This window comes from Rhipicephalus microplus, chromosome X, assembly GCF_043290135.1.
Source record: "Rhipicephalus microplus isolate Deutch F79 chromosome X, USDA_Rmic, whole genome shotgun sequence".
In the NCBI taxonomy this organism is placed as follows: Eukaryota; Metazoa; Arthropoda; class Arachnida; order Ixodida; family Ixodidae; genus Rhipicephalus; species Rhipicephalus microplus.
The window spans coordinates 155,129,152-155,150,040 of NC_134710.1; the positions used below are offsets into that span (position 1 = coordinate 155,129,152).

Sequence of the window (20,889 nt, forward strand, 5' to 3'; positions counted from 1 at the left end):
AATTTTAATCCAAATAGCATAAATGACACTACACAGATGTGTCGACATCCCGATGAATGCAAAGCGTTTTGTAAAATAGTTTTTATTTCGCTTTCATGAAAAAATAACGCGTATTTCAATCTATGTCCATGTTCTACGGTAAATGTGCAGCACTTTGCTTTTTTTTTAATTTAAGATGCATCAGTTTGTTGTTGTTGTTGTTGGCAACGTCATACTTCATGAAACCTTTTTTCATTGAACAATGAGCAAGCAGTGACGCACGTCACTCATTTCGCTTTTTCCGGATCTGATCTTACTTTTACATTGTACGCTGCACAAAAGAAGAAGCACCTCTGCTTCGAGTTTTCTTATTACGATTGCATGAAACCGCTTTTTTGAGTATCTGTCATGCTTTGAATAAACCTTTCCTTCAAACGAATCAAATTACCTACTTTTCACAATGTGAGAATCTTTTATGCAGCGGTATAGGATGCGGAAGGAGACAAATCTGCACATTTATTCAACTAGTTCTCAGCGCGGTGTTCAATAAATTAAGTGTATACATGGGCGTGGGCGAGGAGGGTGGTGCAAAAAGGACACTTGAACGCTTCAAGCTCCACCAGCACTTGCTACCCACTCTAGTGAGACCAACACGACCTACTCCCTCAGTCGTGATGCAAGTTGAAAGAAGGCTTTGCATCCCCCCAAGACAAAAACCTGTCGATGGTCATATGTGCAAATGAGAACAAATGCAATATTTGCTCAGATAGACAGCCCATACTGGTCACGAGCTGGGCGTCCGTTGACCACGCCTGCAGAGAACGTTGACTCCCCGACCCCTTTGTGTTTGGTTAGGGCAGGGGGACACCCCTTCCAAGTGGGCCCCATTAAAATTTCTTTTTAAAAACGTCACAAATCATAACGTCATAAGTATGTCTAAAACATTCAACTTTTCAATGCTTTTTTGTAGCGTGTTCACGTGCTCAATACCCATAAGATGTGTAATAAATCGAAATAGCAACTGCCACTCTCGACTTGTTCCGAAAAAGACACAATAGAACAATGCAATTACGAGTGCTGGGAACCTTTGTTCTTTTGTATATTTGATTTCTAGGCATGATTTGAATTCTTATATAAACAAAAATAAAACCTGCAACATATTAAAAAAAGGCTGCTATTGCAAGATGTGTGTTGCAAGACGTGATTTTTCTAGACTTAAGTCTCTGCAAGGCACATCTAGTGTCACAAACTTGTAAGTGTCCCCCCCCTTTTCCCCACGACATCTCCTGATTCCCCCCCCCCCCTCTAATAAAAAGGCACCAATGTAGGCATCCGTAGGCCTCCGTGATCGCCTACTGGCGCGCGGCGGGCCATTCTGGTGGCTAGATCCAACAGTGGCGATTTCGACTTGCTTTATGGAGGTGCTGAAGGATCAAGAAAAGGCCGATATTTGTAAATTTCTTGAGAGTTCAGTGATAGTTTCTTCATGAATACCGTGGATCATTGGACCTCACTTTGTGTATAATGCTCCAATGAAAAAAAAATGGTTTCATCTTGTGTCACTGCAGAGTCAGAAGCCATCACATGTGCAGGCATCATTAAGCTTCTATATGACATTGCTAAGGTTCAGTACATTTGTACAAATAATTCTCGTTAATTGAACATTTTGAGTACAATCCTTGCTTGGGTTAGTATGTGTGAAACATAAATTTGAGATTTAAAATTATCATTGTGGGTTTCTGCAGCAAAGACACATTGATTAAAACTGATGACTCCGGAGCTACAGCAGAGGTAACATTCGTTCTGTTTTTTCGGTTACGGTAACGGTAATGCGTTACCTTTTTTATGTATCTATATAACGTGGAGCCGTGAAACGTTCCCCTTTTTCTTATTTGAGTAACTAGTGAGGTATTTAGTTACTTTTTACTGTAACGGATACATCACTAAATAGACTTACAGGAGTGATGTCGGCCCACACCGTTAGTTGTTGCGGTCTACAGGCTAGCTGTAAACATTACATGGAGATATATTCCTTTCATCCAGAAGGGTTGCTCCACCATTGAGGATCTAGACCTTTGAGGAATACACAACAGTTTCTTAATGATATGCATATCATCCCACCGAAGCGTGCACTTCGTTTCGCTGAAGTTTACAGTCAACGTCAGTGCGGTCGTCACGCGGTATGTTTTAGGTAGAAACTTAGCCTTCTCAAAATACCCAAAGACGTCGATCCAACGTGCAATGCGTGGCCACCCGATGACGGTTCTGTATGAAAATGGCATCCACAGTGAAACATGTTGCATCTGCTGAAATCTTATGACAACATTATTATACTGCCACGCTCGCTTGTATTTTTATGTCACAGTCTTGCGCAAAGGCACTGCCGTAGTGGTTCAGTAGCTAAGATACTCGGCTGCTGACCCGCAGGTCGCGGGATCAAGTCCCACCTGCGGCTGCTTTATTTTCGATAGAGGCGAAAATGCTGTAGGCCTATGTGCTGCGATTTGGGTGCATGTTAAAAAAACCCAGGTTGTCAAAATTTTCCGGAGTCCTCCACTACGGCATCTCTCATAATCACGTGGTGGTTTTGAAACGTTAAACACCACATATTAATCAGTTGCCTTGCGCAAAGGACGCTTCGCTGTCTGCGAACACTCTAGATTATTTTAAAATTTTCTGATAAGCTTGAGACACCTACGATATGGATGCTACGTGTATAAATGGCGACGTACCTTCGCACAGATCATATTGCCAACGACCAATGCTCTGATTACCGCTATCTGTGTAAAGCACGAATTTCGAGCACTTTGCACTTTCCTATGCACATGTTCACTCAATAAAAAGTGTCGTCTTGAGCAACCCACGTACCATCTTCTTTGACGTCGCAACCACGCGGCAATACCGTAAGTGAAATGAGAACGCTGAAATGATCGATACAAAACAATGAGATGGGGCATAAGTGCATGGCCAAGTTTTGTTTAAGATGCGTATACCACAAGCTATTGTCTTCTATAGAACCAATATGATGCGGATTCGTTAAAATACTGTGAAGTTGAATGTCAAGAAAGGAAGAACATGAACTTAGAAAGAGACAGTGGAGACGAAAAGTGATAGGTATCGACGTAAAGTTTGATTGGTCGTTCCCCGCCAACCGTCCTAAACGTGTTGTCGACTATCTCAGGTGTATTCGAAAAAAAAGGCGGGGTGATTTACTCCATTGAAATCAGTCTATCGCGAAAATTCTTTCGAGAGAAAAATATTTTTGGTGACCTATATGTGACTGAAATTTTAGCTATAGGCTGGGCCCTATATTGAGTCCTAAGATAAAAGCCTATTTACTGAGAAAGTCTATGTATAGGCTCTATTTATTTTGCCGACCTATGGTTTCGAATATTTAAAACCTCCCACTATGGCGTGCCTTGGTGTCGTATTGACGTTCTGGCTTGTAAAGCCGAAAATTTTATTTTTCAAATTATAAACTGTTCATGTCTCCCCCCCACCCTCCCCTCCCCGGCACTCGTTCTAGGGTAATCCTTTGATAAACACCAGTCACATATCTTTAAAGAAATGCTTGGATATCAACTATTCATAACTCTCATTTAAAGATGTGGAAATGAAATGACGTCACTAAATTACCGATGAGGTGAAATATTAACTTTAAAAGCACAGTACACGTGACTGAAAAGCTAATTCAACGCTAAAACAATGTAACCTTAACTAATAATGTCACCACACTTCTAAAACCTCATGCAATGTATATTGCATACCTGCAAGGTGCAGTTATTCGAGCGCTTTTTGCAGTGAAATTTGGCCATAGAGTTAATCTGGTTCATGGCAGTGCTATTTCTGAATTTGACGTTTGAATATCTAACGAGGCTTACGAGTTTCTTTCGGTGAAATCCGCGTTTTTTTTTTATTTTGGCGATGTAATTGAGCATTTTATGCATTGTGCTGGCACGAAGTTTATTGTAGATGATGCGTTTATAGAGTACACCGTTCAACGACTGTGGTGAAATAGAAACAACAATTTATGTTCATTCATGCTACACAACTCTCGTGATATGCTCCCAGAGAACAGAAAAACGCATAACGAAGTACATTACTAACGAACGGAAGAATTAAATATTTCTCGGTCTTTTCATGTTGTTTCTGTAGTCCAATCTACAAACGTTCGTATTAAACGAGCATGACGGTACGAAGGCATGGAATTGGGTTCTGCAGCATGTTGTGACACATGTGCCACTCCAGGCCACCTTTATTACATGACATCGGAATCCACACTGAGCTTGATCTATGATTATGTACCTAATCAACGGAGAATAAGAGCTAAGCTCTGGATTCATTATTAATGTGGCTTCAAAGACGAGAAAACAGCACGATTCGCGAGCAATCGAGCGCCCGTTCTCTCTCTCTATTTCGTTGAACTGCTTGTGCCCTGAGATGCCACTTCAATTTCTTTTTGAATAAATGTGGCGATCTGGAAAGTTGTGAGCGCCAAACACGGCGCTAACAAGAATGAGAGAGACAGGACGGGTGCTTGTGAACGTCGCGTGGAGGCATTAGTTAGCGCTCGAAATTTCCCGATAGCAATGCGCCATCTGGCAGGATTTTAAGTTTTGTTACAATGTAGCGATGACACAGATCATGGGTTTTGTCATGTCATTTGCTACCAATTAAACAGTGGCTGCGTAATTTAGGTTACCATGAAAATTGTCGCGGCCATATTTCAAGAAGGAAGGAGGCAGAAACGCACCGTTCATGCCATACGTGATCCTTCATCACTCGTGGAAATCAATTTATTCAAGCTGTAACGTGATTGAAGAATTCTGTTATTTCTCGGCAATCAGAGAGGCTTTTAATTCTCCAGTCTCTTTATGAGATATTGCTGCCATCTTTTTCCAACAGGCTTGCAGTTCTGTTGCACCGGCATAGCAACACCCATGTTTTTTATGATTTTTTCATTCCCATTCAAAAACATTTCCATTCATAGTCATTTTTGAAGCGCATAAGAACTGAATTCCTATCGTTCGTCACCCGTCACTGCGTTCGTCCAGTACACACTGCAAAAGGCTTGATGGCAAAGTCGTTTTCTATGTTCAAGTTCCTTGTACCCAACCCTTCGCGCTCTTTGTGCACTTCAAAGAATTCAGAAAGACTACAATACAACCCAACGAGCTGTACACCATGCCGTCGGGACTGGTATGCATGACGCAAATATGTTGCGAGTGGTCTCGCAGTGTTCTGGCATTGTGCTTCGTTCCCTGTTCTGTGAGCTCAAGTTTGGTCGACACGTGGCGTCGTTGCGGCGCCATTGGTGTTGTGTTTCCCGTGTCTTTTCTTATACACAGTGTTCTACGAAGAAATGCCTCTGTGTAGCCGCTGGTGCCGAGGTCGCGGATTACGTTTTTGCTTCTTTCCTTCCGTAGCTGTGGTGACAATTGGTGGTTAGATTATCGGTTATTTCTTTACTTATTTTAGCTTTCTCGTTTTGCTAGTTTTCTGTATTCTTGCCCAAGAAAGGTGATCCAGATTTTTTTTTCGTGGGAATGACCATAGGTATCTGCGTACATGGTTGCAGCTCCACATTTCCAAGTTGTACGACTCGGACTGCCCTGCCGACGGCCCCTATTCTCTTTCTGCTCTAGCAGCCATGACCGTCACGTTCTTCCAAACCTTCTCCTCCTACCTACTTCTAAACTATTTTCTCCACTCTCCCCTTTCCCTTCAAGGGACTGAGCCGTGGTCTCGCAAGGAAAGATAGTGTCTTTTTCATTTTCTTCAACCACACATTCATCCATTCAGGGGAAGCTTGCATGCAGTAACTGGTTTGGAAAGCAGGTAAGGTTCGCGGAAAGTCACCTCACCTACCCTGATTTGTTCCGGGTCAACGCTCTCGATGTGCGCCAAAAGAGGCGACAACACGAAAGTCATACTTCGAATTCTTTAGCGCTGTTGGCTCCCCTCGTCAAAAACTCTTTGGACACGCCTGACTGACTGACGGCCTAGGAAGAGCTGTCGGAAATCGAGGCAGCTTGATTTGTTCGACCTGCCACGAGACGCGCTGAATAATTAGCCGAGAGGTTGGGATTCGTCGTCAGGTATGTTTCCCACACTCTGTGGTGCTTTCAAGTCTTTCACTCCCCCACGCCCTAGCCTGCCTAGCGCTGCAGGCCCTATTCTGCACGTGCGATGCAACGTTATCGCACTGTGCTGTGTTGTGCGTATTATTGCGTTATAACCTACGTTGTGTTTCTCTCTCGCCGTGTGACGAACTGAACGTGCATCCTTTCTATTTCCTGGGTAGAAAAGAAGGCAGTGTTCGACTTTCTCTCTCTTTCTCCTTCTCGTTTTTTTTTATCTTTATTCGCTGCGCCGTGCTCCCTGCTGGGCTGCAGAAATTAGGCGCCTTCTTCTAACCACTACCCCTACCATTTGGGGGACGGAGATGAAGACGACAATTTCTTTGGACTGCCCTGATGAGCCAAGATCTCCTAGGAGACAAGACAAGACAAGACTGCCCTGGACTGAATGGACATGCAGTCTGTCCATTTGCAGTGATCTGCAAGGCGGCTTTCCTGTAAGGTTTATTTTCTAGCCAAAAACTATCGTTCAGAGACTGCTTTTCTCCCTCATTGTGTCTTTACCTCTACGAATTCCAGCGAATGCACGCGAGTACAACAAAATGTCACCTCTCCAAATTCCAGCAAAGGCACGCGAGCACAAGATCTCAAAAAGGTGAATGGCAAAAACAAAATGAGCGAGAAAAGCAGTCTGTGAACGAGAGTTTATGGTTGGAAAACTAACCTTACAGAAAAGCTGCCTTGCAGATTATTGCAAACTGTCTATTATTTTCTCCTGCAGAGAATTTTAGGAAGATCACGGCTTAAAACGCGAGCACCAAGACGCTCTGAACCAGCTCTCAGAAGCTCTCATCAAGCTTCCATGATGCTACCTTTAGTGTGTAAATAGTGAACATAAACGTTGCTCTTATCAGCCCCGGCTACTCTGCTTGACTTCTACCTGAGACTTGGCTAGCTCCTTCGAACACATCACGAGCAAGCAAAAGGGCACGGAGTTGTAAAGATGAAAATGTGCAACATCACATCGCTTTTATTACGTGACATATTCGTTCTCCGCCGCATTCGCCCGATCGTGTCCACATATAACTTTCCCGTTTTATAGCGACGACACACCGTTGATTGCGGTCACGTCATTGAATGTCATTTAAACAGCGGTTGCATTATTCATTTGCAAATTACTTCTTCATAAAGTATGGTGAAGTAATTTATTATTTGGCCACCTGAGGAGCTTTCTAACTTGACTTGTTTTTTTATCAAGACATGAATATAATGTTAAATTTTATTTGGTTGACTCTGAGCATTACCTTCGCAACAGAAGTACATCTGTCAGCGACAATCATTCTTAACCTCTCCCAGTGCCAGTAGGTCCGTTCAAGTTACGTGATGAAAACCAGTTTGCTGAACTATATCATATATGACATGTCGCTCAAATGTCGGTCTCTGCATTTTTGATGAATCCAGCCGTCTTTTGTAAATTGTCTACTGGCAAGTTTTTTAAATTTTGTTTTGTTCTTTTTAAAACTGGTGGTCTCAGACAAGCTTATTTCGCCTCTTCTCACCACTGGATAGCCGTTGTTACGCGCGGCGCCTGGGCCGACGGGGGAGGGCCGCGTTCTTTGTTCATCAAACAAGTCACCGAAGGGCTGCCAGCCTGCTGTCCGCCGTGTACTGTCCATCTTAGCCGGAAAGTAAGGTGGCATTCCGACACCATAAGACGTTCGACGAGACGACCACAATGGTTTCTTGGTGTCACAGGTGCAGTGTGGTGGCCACGCCCTAATTAAAGACCTTGACTTGAGCGAGTGTGAGCGGCACCGTCAGAAATAGTGTGTGTGTCTCGCGATTCAACAGCGCATTCTGGACCGATTCCCTGATTAAGTCAAAACGTACACTTTATAGTGAGCCACCCAGCTCATTCGCAAGAGACCTCTCGCCCTGTCTGTACAGAATGTAATAAATACTTTGTTAATTTTGCCATCTTACTCCTGAGTGCACATGCGTTTTCTTTTCTGTCTCTCTACACGCCCTTTCTTGCCCCTATTTCTCAACCCTCAGTGCTAGGCAGCAAACCGGATGCCAAGATATGGTTAATCCCCCAGCCTTCCTTTCTCTCTCTTGCCATCTTACTGCCTTGGCATCTTCATCCCGGGTATTCAATGTCTTAAAAGGCCGGTACAAACAGACAAGTTAAAAAATAAAACAGATGGTGAATATTTTCTGCAGCATGTTCAGACGCTGCATATAAGTGGTCATCCTCGAAAATTATCAACTTTAACACCGCGGACAGGTGCTGATATACCCTGAGTAGGTTCGAGCATGTTTTATGCCTCGACGCTTTTAATCTTCATTAAACTTCTCCCTTTCGATTTCATCCTTCGGGGTTTTGTGTAGTTCTTCATCTAGCGCCTAACCTCCATGTCCTTCCTCATTTATTCCTCCTCCTCCCTTCATCTAACGCGCTGCATTCGTGCTGCACTGCTACCACTTCATTTCTTCTTTATGTACGCCCTGTTTCGGGCACAATTATAGGCTGCCATCTTGGACTGATATTGATGCCGTCTTCCATCCGTATGAATATTCGAATTGTGCTATGGCGAACTCGCACGCATCAAAACGCTGGGCCATTACATTCAACGTCGTATCACCATAATCATAGCTAATTACGACACAAAAAAACAGATAAATTGCTTCTAAGCCTAAGATGGCAGTGTCTATGCTTTACTGTAACTGTTACATTTATTTTTTGTCAATTTGTCCAATATGTCAGTTCATGCAGCGGCAGCCGAACTCGTTCCGCTGTTCATAGTGGTACTCTCGGTCTCTGAAGCTGGATGAAGATAACTAAGAAGCCTTGTTTTTACTGGCTACATAAAATGTGAAACGAAGCTATAAATCACGATGAAAAAGAAGACAAATCTATGAAAAGTCCGTACTGGCGCATAAATGGCGCGCCGATTGCGCCGATGAAAAACGTCGGCGGCGGCGGCGGCGGCGCGCCGATCAGTTCGCGTCGGCGGCGGCGGCGCGGCGAAAACTATCGGCGGCGGCGCGCCGACCAGTCGGCGCACACCTCTACCTATACCTACGCATGTTTAAACTTTAAGACAAAAACGTATGTTCGTCAACGCGTGTTTGCGCCGCATACTACACGATAGCTGAGCAGTGTATATATATATCCTCGAGCTATTTTGGGCACACGATCACTTTCGCGTGATTTCCCGTCGTGTTGTGCAGTGACTGTTACACGTACTAAAAAGATGTGAGCGGCGCGACAGCTCACCTGCATCGTTCTCGAGCGGCGTGCGTCAGCTGATTTTTCGTTCGCGGACGCGGCGATTGATCGCGCGAGCGTACGAAGGCGTACTCCAAATGCGTACGCTCGAGGATGTAGTTGGGCGTACATAACAAGCCTATACGTACGCCACACTGCCGCGGGAGAGAACTGCGCAAGTGCAGTAAGTAACGTAGAGATGCGTGTGTACACCCAAAACAAGACGCTGCGTGTGTAACGCAATCAACGCAACGCTTACGACGTTACGTTCTCGCGAGACCTCGAAGAAACCAGAACGAGAGTAACGAAACCAGAACCAGTTCTTCGATTTTCAGGCCTCTGGCAGCCAGAGCTAGCCAGAGGCTATAGTTCCGACAGGACCGAAAACAGCGCGGAGGAAGGAAAACAGCGTCGTGGTCACGTGTGTGGGGAACCTGAGACAACCCGAAGCTGCCCGAAGATCGTGGGATTCGCTCGGAGGATTTCAAGCTGGACGGACGTGCCCCCGCGATCTCCGACGCCAGCGTAGCTCCCGCCGACTGAGTCGCCCTCCGTGGTCTCCTGACGCCGTGCAGCTCTCGCATTGTGGTGCCCCGCCCTTGGACTGCTTCGACCGGATCCCCACTTTCCTATCTCCTTCTATTTTCCGTCGCTTGCCTCTCTATTTCTTCATCTATTTCCTTCTATTCTTTTTATCCCTCCTTACACCCACCCCTATAAGGCACTGCGCCGTGTCGTCCCTGAGGCAGATAGAAATTAGGTGCCTTTTTCCTCTTCCTTACAACCACAACCACCACCAGATCGCAAAATCGAACGCTGGGACAGCCAGCGTAAACGTAAACAAACTCTATCGTCATGGCAGCAAACGAAACAATGCGCCGCGTGTATGTTGGTTTTTTTCTGCATTGTTCGCTTGGAAATGCGTAGTTAAGCTCGTATTTCGTACGCTCGCACGGTCACTCACCGCGTGCGCGAACGAGACAGCCAGCTAGCGCACGCTGCCTCGAGAACGATGCAAGGTGAGCTGCCCCGACGCTGACGGCTTAACAAGCTCACGTCTCTTTAGTACGTGTATCAGCGGCATTCGACGCGAACAGCAACAGCAGACCCAATGCAAGGCACGTGTACTTTACAATGAAAGGTGATGTTTGCATGCCAGACAAGGTACATTCAAGCGGTGTGTTTCGACAATTCAGAAGAAATTCAGCTTTACGGCGAGCTTAGCTATGTATCTCCAAGCGGACAGTGCAGAAAAAGCCAACGCGCACGCGGTGCATCATTTCATTTGCTGCCACAACGGTAGAGTTTGTTTACGTTTATGCTTGCTGTCCCAGCGTTCGATTTTGCAATCTTCGGGCAGCTTCGGGTTGTCTCGGGTTTCCCACACGTGACCACGACGCTATTTCCTGTCCAGACCATAACTAGCTTACTGACCCTCTAGCTAGCTCTGGCTGCCAGGGAGCTGCCAGAGGCCTAAAAATCGAAGAGCCCCAATGCATACAAGAAAAGCATGTGTTACCGAGATGTTGCACATTGCAGGTTGGTTTCAATACCAACAGGTTATTCAACTGGCATCGCAGTGCTACTGCTTACGTATTGTAGTTGTACTAACAACTGCTTTTCGACAGATTTCTAGCAACGTTGAAACATATCTGGAATATTTAGCAGAACCATGTACAGCCATGTCCCCGACTCTGTATAGTACATCTGCAGCCAGGCTTAATCCGTGGTACCTTGCGGAAGTTGTGGGCTTTGAAGTGGTGTGCCCAAGAGCACGCGTGCTCCTGGGCGCACATATTAGCATGCTGGGCATCCAGCCCAGCATGCTAATAGACATGCTGGGCTGCTTTCCACAAGAGTCACCATGTTGAAAGGTGTGCCTGTTTAACCGTAGATGCATGGTTCCTCGGGGCGCTTTCAGCACGTGAATTCCGAGAGATGAGGCATTTTGGCTGATAACACATGCCTGACTAGGCACTTTTTATAGTGCCTAGTCAAGTATGATACGGTTGGCATTGCAAAACATCTTTAGCACTAACCACTCCAGTTCCAAACTAAAGCACATTGCATGAAGGAGATAAAAAAATAAGCGCGCCTGTCACCACACTTTGGATTTGGAAATTTTACATACTTGCTGACACAGCCAAATGATGGCATGACTTCTCCAAAAGGCCATGTTCTACAAGAAGGGAGTGCTCTTTCTGGGGAAGTCACACCTTCATTTGGTCATGTTACGAAAGTATGTGAAATTATAATTTGTGGCAGCAGGTGCGCTTTCTTTACTTGCTTCGTGCACTTTGCTTCAGTTTGGACCTGGAGTGGCTGGCACTGAAGAAATATTGCAATGCAAAGCGTTCAGCAGCCCACATCACTGAGGCAAACTGGAACCTGAAGATGAGGCATGCCCGCTGTTTCATACTGAAGATGCCTGCTCGCACGACCTGGGAAGGCCTCAATGGGCTGGAAATGTTCACATTGGAGAAAGTGTACGCTATGTACTCAACAAAGGTCCAAAATTTAGCCACAAACCTTTGTTGCTGGCTCACTAATTACTGACATTGCACCGACGAGTTGTGGCAAAAGTCGATGTCGCAGTTAAGGGCTATTGTTTACAAGACAATGTGTGAGCTCTAGCAAGAACAGGGAATAACCCTCTTCATCGGGAGGATACGTTGGTGGGTGTTGTCATTCTTTAAGTCCAACAATTTGTGCCCATTTCAAGTGGATAAAAGTAGTGGCTCCATAGCGATGGATGTAGATTTGTGTAACTTCAAGGCAAGACAAGCAGTCTACATGAACTTCGTCAGGTTAAAAGTCATCAAAAAAAAAGTTTTGAAAAGCAAGGCAGTGGCTCTGAATAAAGACTTGGAACTTGCACAACTAGCAGAGTCTATTGCATACTGTAGCTAGCAAAAAGAACACCCTTTCTGTGTTTTGTACGGCCAAGATGCATAAGCCGGGTGTTTCATTCAGGACAATTGTGAGTTATTGAGGTATCTGGCAGAACGTGATTAGTCAGTTTTTAATGAAGCGGCTAGACTAGGTTGTCATGAGAGACCCATTTTAAACTGAAAATTTCCCATGTGTCATCCACTTTCTTCAAAGAATCCTTCGATGGGTACTTTGTTCTTGGTTCATGTTGAGAACCTATCGCTTTCTTCAAAGAATCCTTCGATGGGTACTTTGTTCTTGGTTCATGTTGAGAACCTATTTTATTCTGTCCTGCACAGTGAATTGTTTTTCTACATAAGAAGTTGCACAGACGAAAGTGGTGTGGTTGCCTTCAGGAATGCTGCGGGCACGGCAGTATAAGCTTTTATGGCCCTTCTCAAGTTTTATGTTAAAGTCAACTTCATTAGCAATTTTATATTCAAAGACAGGCATTTTTGTAGGCTCGTATGTTGCTCCTGTGTTGTGCAATTTTTTATGTTTGACCATAACCGCTTTTATTATGTTCCACCAACATTTTAATTAGTGGGAGGTTTTGAAAGTTCTTACGTATGATGATAATTTTTTATTATTTTAAGGCAACTAACCACCATCACATATTAGCCCTTTGTTAACAATGTTCTAGCAGGCTTTCGCAGACTGAAAAAGGATTGCATGAGTTGAAGGCTTGTGGCTTTTTGCAGTTTTCGGCTTAGCGCATTACCTTGCAGAGTCGTCACGACTGTTGGCTTTTTTTTTTCTAGGTGTGTTGAAAAATTGCTTCCATACGAGTTGACGCATTCTAAAACTGTGAAAAGGGCCATAGCTGAACAATTCCCAGACTATGTGTGTGCAGGGTCGTGCTCACACATTATGCAGAAGAATTTTCAAAACCAATTGGACAGGTTGCCTGTGGTTGGTTTCCTTTGCATGCTCCTTAATGCTGTAGCTGAGTTGCTCCACTAGACTATCAAGAGAGAACACCACGGTACTGGGGTAGAGCAAGAGCGCAGAACAGCGAGAAATGAGGTTGTACCGTGTACGCACCGAGCTGCACACGACCTAAAAATGGTTGCCAACAGAGATGGCATGCCGATTTTTTTTTCTGCGCCACGAAAATCATCTCAGCTTTCTCATGTACACTATCTGATGAAAGCAACAAAGGTGGGTACGGTAAGACGCACGCCAATCATACACAAAATGTGTCAACGTGGTCGTTTATAAATTTCCACTATCCGACGGCAAAAGATGAATGGTGGCCGAGCAAGATTATGCGTGAATGAGCATGCACAGAAACATGAGCTTTCGTTAAAAGATAAAGATGGGGCGATTCTCATAAGTGTGAGCCGTACCTAGATAAGGTTTGGATTATTGGCAGAAGCAGACACACAAGTACTCGAGAATGCATGGATGCATTCGGTACAAAATCACGAGGTTCATTAGGTATCAGTGATACTACTTTGTCTTTCTGGTAGATAGAGAACAAGTTCACAGATTGTGATTAGTTAGTATGCTCTCAATGTGAGCCTAGCTTACTACACACGTTTCAAGTTTGGCGCTGCTGCGCCAAACTTGATCAGGCGCAGCAGCGAAAGACCTGTCGATCTCGATCAAAAGTATTCGAGTGACACTAGTATTAGTCACCGCTAACTGCCCAAACTAATCGGATCAACAGCCGTTATCTAACTTTGATATAAAAGGGTACGACATAGCAAACAAGAACCCGTGTGTCAGTGGTGTCAGTACAGTGCGTCAGACCCTAAATCTCATTCGGAAGTATGTCTGCATAAACATGATCACGCCTACACGGGAGTAATTCAACGCTACGGCTCGCATGAACCAGCCAACACTAACGTATCATCAAATGTGGAGGGAACTAAATTTGTCATCAAACCACCTCACAGCACACACAAGACAGCCAGCACATATCACATCGACGCAGGATGTTGGTCACTCAACGCTACCGCTTGCACGAAACACCCACGGCGCTCGATCATCACCAGATTCGCAAGGAATAATACCGCAATCCATAAACACCGCCGCACAACACCAAAATCAACGTTGACCGAACTAGAGGAAGCGCCCAGAGATGTTCGCGCGATTTGGGTGCCAAGGCAGCGCGCAGTCGCCAAAAGAGCACCTAGTCGGCGACTGCGCGCAGTCGCCAAAAGAGCACTCGCAACGCCTCCTAGATTTCCAGGAGGCGTTGGTTCACGTCATGGCTCGCCAAGGTGCTGCAGTCACCGGCTGCAGCGGTGCTGGAATGTCACGGAATGTAATGTCACGGCCCTCTTGCCAAAGGCCCAAAAATAGCGCCAATAGTACTAGTACTGTAGTACCTCTGGCTAGCTCTGGCTGCAAGAGATGCCAGAGGCCTAAAAATTGAAGAGCCCCAATGCATAGCCTTCGAGACAGCAAACGCGCAGCGAATCAGCGCCGGTGCGAGCAGAGCCAACGTTTATTGATATCTATAAACGTTTGTACAGTTATCAGGCACTGCGCCGTGCTCCCGACCAGGTTGCAGAAATTAGGTGCCTTTTCTCACCCTCTAACCACTACCACCACCACAGTTAAGATCTTTCTAGCCACTATAGTACAGTGGCTAGAATACACGGAGGAAGGAAAGGTGCTAGAATAGGAGTCCTATTCTAGCCAGTGTATTTCCGTGGCTCGGACCCGGCCGCGAGCGACCCGACCATGAGCAATGGGGTTTAAATAAATAACCTTAACCTTCTTGAACATGAGCATTGTGAACCGCATAGTTACCGAAGCCGCCAAGGTGTGTGCGTGCGTGTGTGTATGTGTGTGTGCGTGTGTGTATGTGTGTGTGCTTGTGTTTACTTCTTTTTTGTTTGTTTTGGTGATTAACACTATCAATCTGATGAGCTATTTCTAATTTTCGGTTTGTGGTGCTCGCATTGCTCATGACCACCATCCCCTGGTTTAAAGTTCAAAAAACAAATAAAAATGCTGTAGCGTTTTGGTTTTTTATTGAGAAACGAGGTCAAGACAAGACAAATAGTGACAAGATTGAGTTTCGTTTTTCGCTTTGCCTGTGCCGTTTACAGCATTCGTAACGAACAGGAGTTGAGAAGTATGTTTTGGACTAACTTAAGAACTACAGCTAGCTACGGAAGCTTGCGAGAAAAATGCATTGTTCAAACGTCACTTTTAAAGGGCACACCGATGCCCAAATTATACAAGTCGTCAATAGCAGAGCGAAGGACGTCTCCAGCTGCTTACTGCATGGATCAAGTAAAGTAGGTAACAGCATCATTGTACTCTCTCCTGCGCTGCGCTTAACATTACACTTGAACTTTATATTACAGGCAGCATGACTATGAGAATTATCTGTGCTCACTTCTCTTACCCGCTGGTTTGCGAAGAAGTGCCTTCGCTATTCGGGCGTTCAACGTCGAGCTCGCTCAGGTGATCATGCTGCAGTACTTATTCATGTTGGATTGTTGAGGGAATGTTTGTTTACAGTAACATGTTTGATAAACTTCAAACTTGCACCTCTCTTTTCTGTGCGCAGATTCGAGACGTTGTTTCAAGAGCGGACATCGGTGTGATGAGGATACACTTTTGGAAAGATGCGGTCGAGAGGGTTTACAAGGTGGAACGTCCTCTTGCGAATTGTGTTCGCTGGACTGGACAATGTGTTTAAATTTACAGGGAAATCCCCCCGAACATCCAGTCGCACAGGAGCTGAGCGTGGTGGTTCAGTCAAAACAGCTATCACGACATTGGATGACCAGAATGATTGAATCAAGGGTGCGTAACCTTGTAACCGCCTTTTCACTGTGACGGAACCTAAATTGTTTTATAATTGGTAAAAGCACAAGTCTAAAGAAGTTTTAGTTTTTATTAACCATACCAACAAAAAATTCATGCAATGTATTTTTTTTTTTACTTCTCGCTTTTGCTATGATCAGTATATGAAGCAAAAAACTAGTGCATATGTGATACGTTCGGCGTGATTTTACCATCATTTTTGTCACTGACATCTAAATAATAGAATGACCTTTCTGCTGACTATATAGTGATGATAATGAAAAAATTTTAATATTGTATACTAGCAAGCATTTCTATGAATTAACGCTAGCAGTCCTTAATGCTACTTGTATTAGACTTTGTTGTAAATCTGTACTCGGACTCGCATAGATCTAGATTTGTATTAGCAAGTGTTGTATATAATCTAGCACATTTCATTTTCTCTGATAGCCCTTCTGTAACTCACTCCATTCACTAATTTCCAAAGGAGGGTGAAAATAAATTTTAGCTACTGTTTCTCTTAACAACCGCTAAACTTACAAAGTTAAGGTTGCCTTTTACTAGCTATTAGAGACGTTGTCAATATACATATAGAATTTGAGGACATATTGACGATCATGAAAAGAAACTGTATAGTAATATCTGGGGTTTTACATCCGAAAACCATAATACATTTATGAGAGACGCTTTAGTGGAGGGCTCTGGAAATTTTGACCATCTGGTATTCTTTAGCATGCACGGACGTTACACACTACACGGGCCTCCAGCATTTCGTCTCCACCGTCAAAATGTGACCGCCATGGCCAGGATTGAACCCGCGACTTTAGAGTCAGCAGCCGGGCACCCTAACCACTGCACCACCCAAGTGGACAGGAAACCATATATGGCAATACTCTTTAAGAGGTGCTAATGGTATAGTCTAGTTGGTCACACATAATCGATAAAACAGGTGCACACTTTATAAGACATGGACAAATACAGCCTGTGTAGTGTACAGTCCTTGTCTCCTAAATTGAACAGTTGTTTTATTAATCAGGCAGTATTAAATGTGCTTGTACTTCATCTTGTAAACTTTTCTTTTACTGCAGTTATTGAAAACTGTTGAGTAAAACCATTACCAGCCTTAATAGTAGACTGCATGTGCATGTTGATAAAATGCATCATGTTGCTATAAACCTGAGAACAATCAAATGGGCTTTCTGGTCGGGCGCTAAAACTCGAGACATAGTTGTCTAATGAGTTTGCCTTATGAACAAAAGGGTCATCATTGGTGTGATGTACAGTTTAACAGATATCTATTTTTTGATCACTCAAGTTATATAGGCACCAATGCTTTAGAGCTTTTCATATGCAACAGCAGTGCCAGAGCGCTCAGCTCAGTAGACAGAAGTAAAATTAGGCTGTGGTTGGGTTAGAGAAGGACATGGTACGCTCATTTCCCTCCTTTCAGTCATACATGATTAGGTGGCATTGATAAGTAACTTGGGGCAGGAATTGTAACTCATGATTATTGAATTGAACAAGGAACGAAGCAGAAGAGTAGGTATGAAAATTATTATGCATAAAAATAATTTAATGTGTAATAGTCTCGGGAGAGAGCAGTGCTTTGCGATAGGCAGTGAGGCGCATGAAGTAGTAAAGGAATATGTCTACCTAGTACTGGTTGCAATCGTGGAGCCGAACCATGTGAGTGAAAATCTAAAAGAATAAGGATGGGGCTGGAGCGGATTTGACAAATGGCTTAAATCATGAATGGTAGTTTACCACTATTCATCACGAGGATGGTATGTAAAAGCTGCGTCTTCCGGTACTTGTGGAGCAGAAACCTGGAGGCTTACAACAACAATATAAATTAAATCGAGGACAACACAGCAGGCAATGAAAAGAAAATTTATAGGTGTAACCTTAAGAGACTGGAAGAAATCAGGGTAGGTCAGGGAACAAGTGAGGGTTAAGCATATTGCATTTGAAATGAAGAAGAAATTGACATGAACAGGGCACATAGCATATGGGCAGGGTATCTGCGGTTCATTAAGGTGACTGTATTTCAAGAGAAGGAAAATGTGTGATGGGTATACAGAAAGTTAGGTGGGCAGATGGGATCAAGAAGCTTGCGGGTATAATGTTGCAGCAACAAGCACAGGACAGAATTATTGGCACATGAGAGAGACCTTTTCCCTGTAGTGGGCATAGTCAGGCTGATGATTATGATGAAGGTCGACCATGGTCAGATCTGACTGGCCTGGGGTGCACGTTTAATTTCTTTAAGCATAATTTCCAGGCAAGCTGTGGGCAAGGCCAGAGGGTGGGCATACACACATATTATTTGCTTCTTACACCTGGCAGACAATGTTAGAAAAAGTAGACTGTTTAATTAAAGCTATGGGTGCTACAAGCTTATAGGCACATACAATATATGGTGCCTATAAAAAAATTCAAGCTCCTTACACAATGCTGCTACTTAATGACTTTGTGCATGAGAAACCTGACTCTTGACTACCTCCTAAAACTGTGGCATAATCATTAATAGGCTCTCCACTGCTCATGATGGCCGGCACCTGTGGTGCATACTCAGTTGTTGGAATGGTGTTGTACTGTGAGTTTGCTAAGGTAACACTCTGGGCTTGTTGGTGTGACATGACACATGGTAAATGTTCAAAAGACGAGGAGAGAGAAAAGGCGTGACAAAATGTTGTGAGTGCTCGTGTGTGTCAAGTCTGTTCCCTGTTCACATCTTCTGTGCATTTACCCTGTATGACTGGATGAGACTTATTGTGCACGAATAAATAGGAACAAAAAAAAAAGCATACGTGACACACAAAGGTGCTTGTGTGTGTCATGCCTTTATTTTTCTGTGTTCTTTCATGAGTTAGTATAGGCCTCATGATGTTATACCAACACACCCAAAACACTGTTAGTGCTTATTTTTAGGAATTTAGTTAGGGCACACAAGCATTGCAGATAGCAAAGTTCATTTATAACCTTCTGCATTTTTTGGCCTGCCCAGCAGTTTTCACTGAAACATATGCAGCAAAAGTGCACGCAGTTGCTACCTGCATGAGCAAGTGGTAGTAGCTGCTGGTGGAAGAATATCTGCCATGTGACAGAAGGGTTGATGAAAGCAAAAGGAAGCACTCGAAAGGATGTATAGGAAATTGAAAGCTTTGGTGATCTAAAGCTACATTCTCAAATGCCTTGCACATATACTACATATCATCGGAACCAGTTGGAAACACTGATACTAGTTGTCGGACAGGCACATATAATCGTCTATCAGGAACCTAGTGTTATTTTTCTAGTTGTATAATCAGCTCTTGCTCTGTTCTGCTTTGACATGCTGGGAAATTGTGTAATATTTCAAGTATGAGAAAACTTCCTTTTTTGCTTTCTCAGGAAAGTACACTCGGTGACAGGCCACATAGTACCTTGACTGAGCTCGAAGAATATGCCGAAAAAAGTGTGTCCTGCACTCTCTATCTCATTCTGCAAGCCATGGGTGAGTGTGGAAGCATTGTTTCAAAAAAAAAACTTTAAAGTTATCATCTTCTACTTTCAGATGAATCTTCCCTTTGTAAAATTTTTGTAGGTTTGTAAATTTTTACCAATTTGAATTTTTAAATATATAGAAAGAAAACTCGCTTTTCTATCCTGAATAAAAAACTCATCCATCTTTACTCTAAAGTGACCCTCCCACCATCACTCACAAGCTTTACGCAATAAATGTGTTTTTTTCTCTCTCTCTCTCCTGAATGCTTCCAGTTGAACATGATTTAAAAATCTTGCAACACTGGTTGCTCTTCAAAACCTTGGCTTGAAAACGAGATGAGGTGCTGACTGGTTCAAGGGGCCCTGCAACACTGTTCTAGTAATTATTGAATGACTATATTAGAAGAGCCTATTGTCGTGTGGATCGGCTGCCATCGTCGGTACAAGTCGAGCTACAAAACTTTGTATTACACTCCAAGTGCTTTCTCTATTTTTTCGTACCAGTGAGTGCACTGAAAGATACCGTGGGGGAGTCAAGGGGGCAAGAGGCTTTGTTGGTTTGTCAGTGTGTATCATGACCTTGAGTACTTTCTTTTCTTTTGTTCCTTTGAATGTGCAACTTACCTTCAATGTGATCGCAAGCACGGGCACGTCATGAAGTACCACAGCAGTCGTGGTAACTACGCAAGCTCATGATGCCACTGGCCGTGAACTTAAGAATTATGTAGCAGCCATTTGGGTTTTTGGCATCATTTGTCAAGAGAAGAGTGAGCAATTTCTAGCTGGCTTTCAGAAATAATTGTCAATTTACGACCATGTGCTGATCTGTAATGTTTGTCTCATACGTTTTTAGGAGCCTCGGCTACTGATTGACAGCATTTTTTGACCATGCTTAAGGGTTCCCTAAACCACCTCCAATATTATTTCAAATATTTCAAGTAAACAAGCGCATTGTGTGTAGAATTTCGTCGCGATCAACGATTCTACACGTGGTAGCGCTAAGAGCTGTCAGTGCTCCAGGAATTCCAAGAAACAATCCCTCCTTCTTTCTGGGGACCTTTCGGGCCTCCGCGTGACGTGCCGTAAAAACACTTATGACACGCCGTTCAAAGAGGTTGTGATTGGTCGACTTCTGGTTAGTCTGCAAGCAGCTGTCCGTGCTGCCAGTTGTATTTTGTCATGTTTCCTGCGCGCGTACTTACGGGTCTATCATGTTGGCGACCCTTCGAAGGTGTGCTCGTAACACAGGGTACATACCAGCACAATTCGTATAAGCACAGGCCGGCACAGCAGCCGCGGTTCGCCAACAAGCACGCAGTTGACGGAGTCATTGGAGGGATGAAGTCACGGCAACCGGAAGTAGATAATGTT

General features: G+C 44.0%; 1 protein-coding gene across 5 annotated transcripts in view; it reads left to right on the forward strand.

The window, feature by feature from the left end:
• The first annotated feature begins 15,120 nt into the window (after nucleotides 1-15,120).
• The window catches only part of sicily (NADH dehydrogenase (ubiquinone) complex I, assembly factor 6 homolog sicily), a 45,680-nt gene continuing 39,911 nt past the window's right edge, over nucleotides 15,121-20,889 (forward strand). Inside the window, exons 1-6 of one of the 5 annotated variants that reach the window (XR_012887062.1) lie at nucleotides 15,121-15,518; nucleotides 15,588-15,687; nucleotides 15,794-15,874; nucleotides 15,934-16,032; nucleotides 19,426-19,528; nucleotides 19,589-19,618. Coding sequence is in view for 4 of the 5 variants with exons in the window: in XM_075878053.1 (XP_075734168.1) it covers nucleotides 15,355-15,518; nucleotides 15,588-15,687; nucleotides 15,794-15,874; nucleotides 15,934-16,032; nucleotides 19,426-19,528; nucleotides 19,589-19,618 (577 nt within the window). In the remaining variant the exon portion in view is untranslated. Of the gene's footprint in view, nucleotides 15,523-15,587; nucleotides 15,688-15,793; nucleotides 15,875-15,933; nucleotides 16,033-19,425; nucleotides 19,529-19,588; nucleotides 19,619-20,889 lie in introns of all 5 variants that reach the window. The other 4 variants (XM_075878053.1, XM_075878051.1, XM_075878054.1 and 1 more) reach the window with 4 other exon arrangements.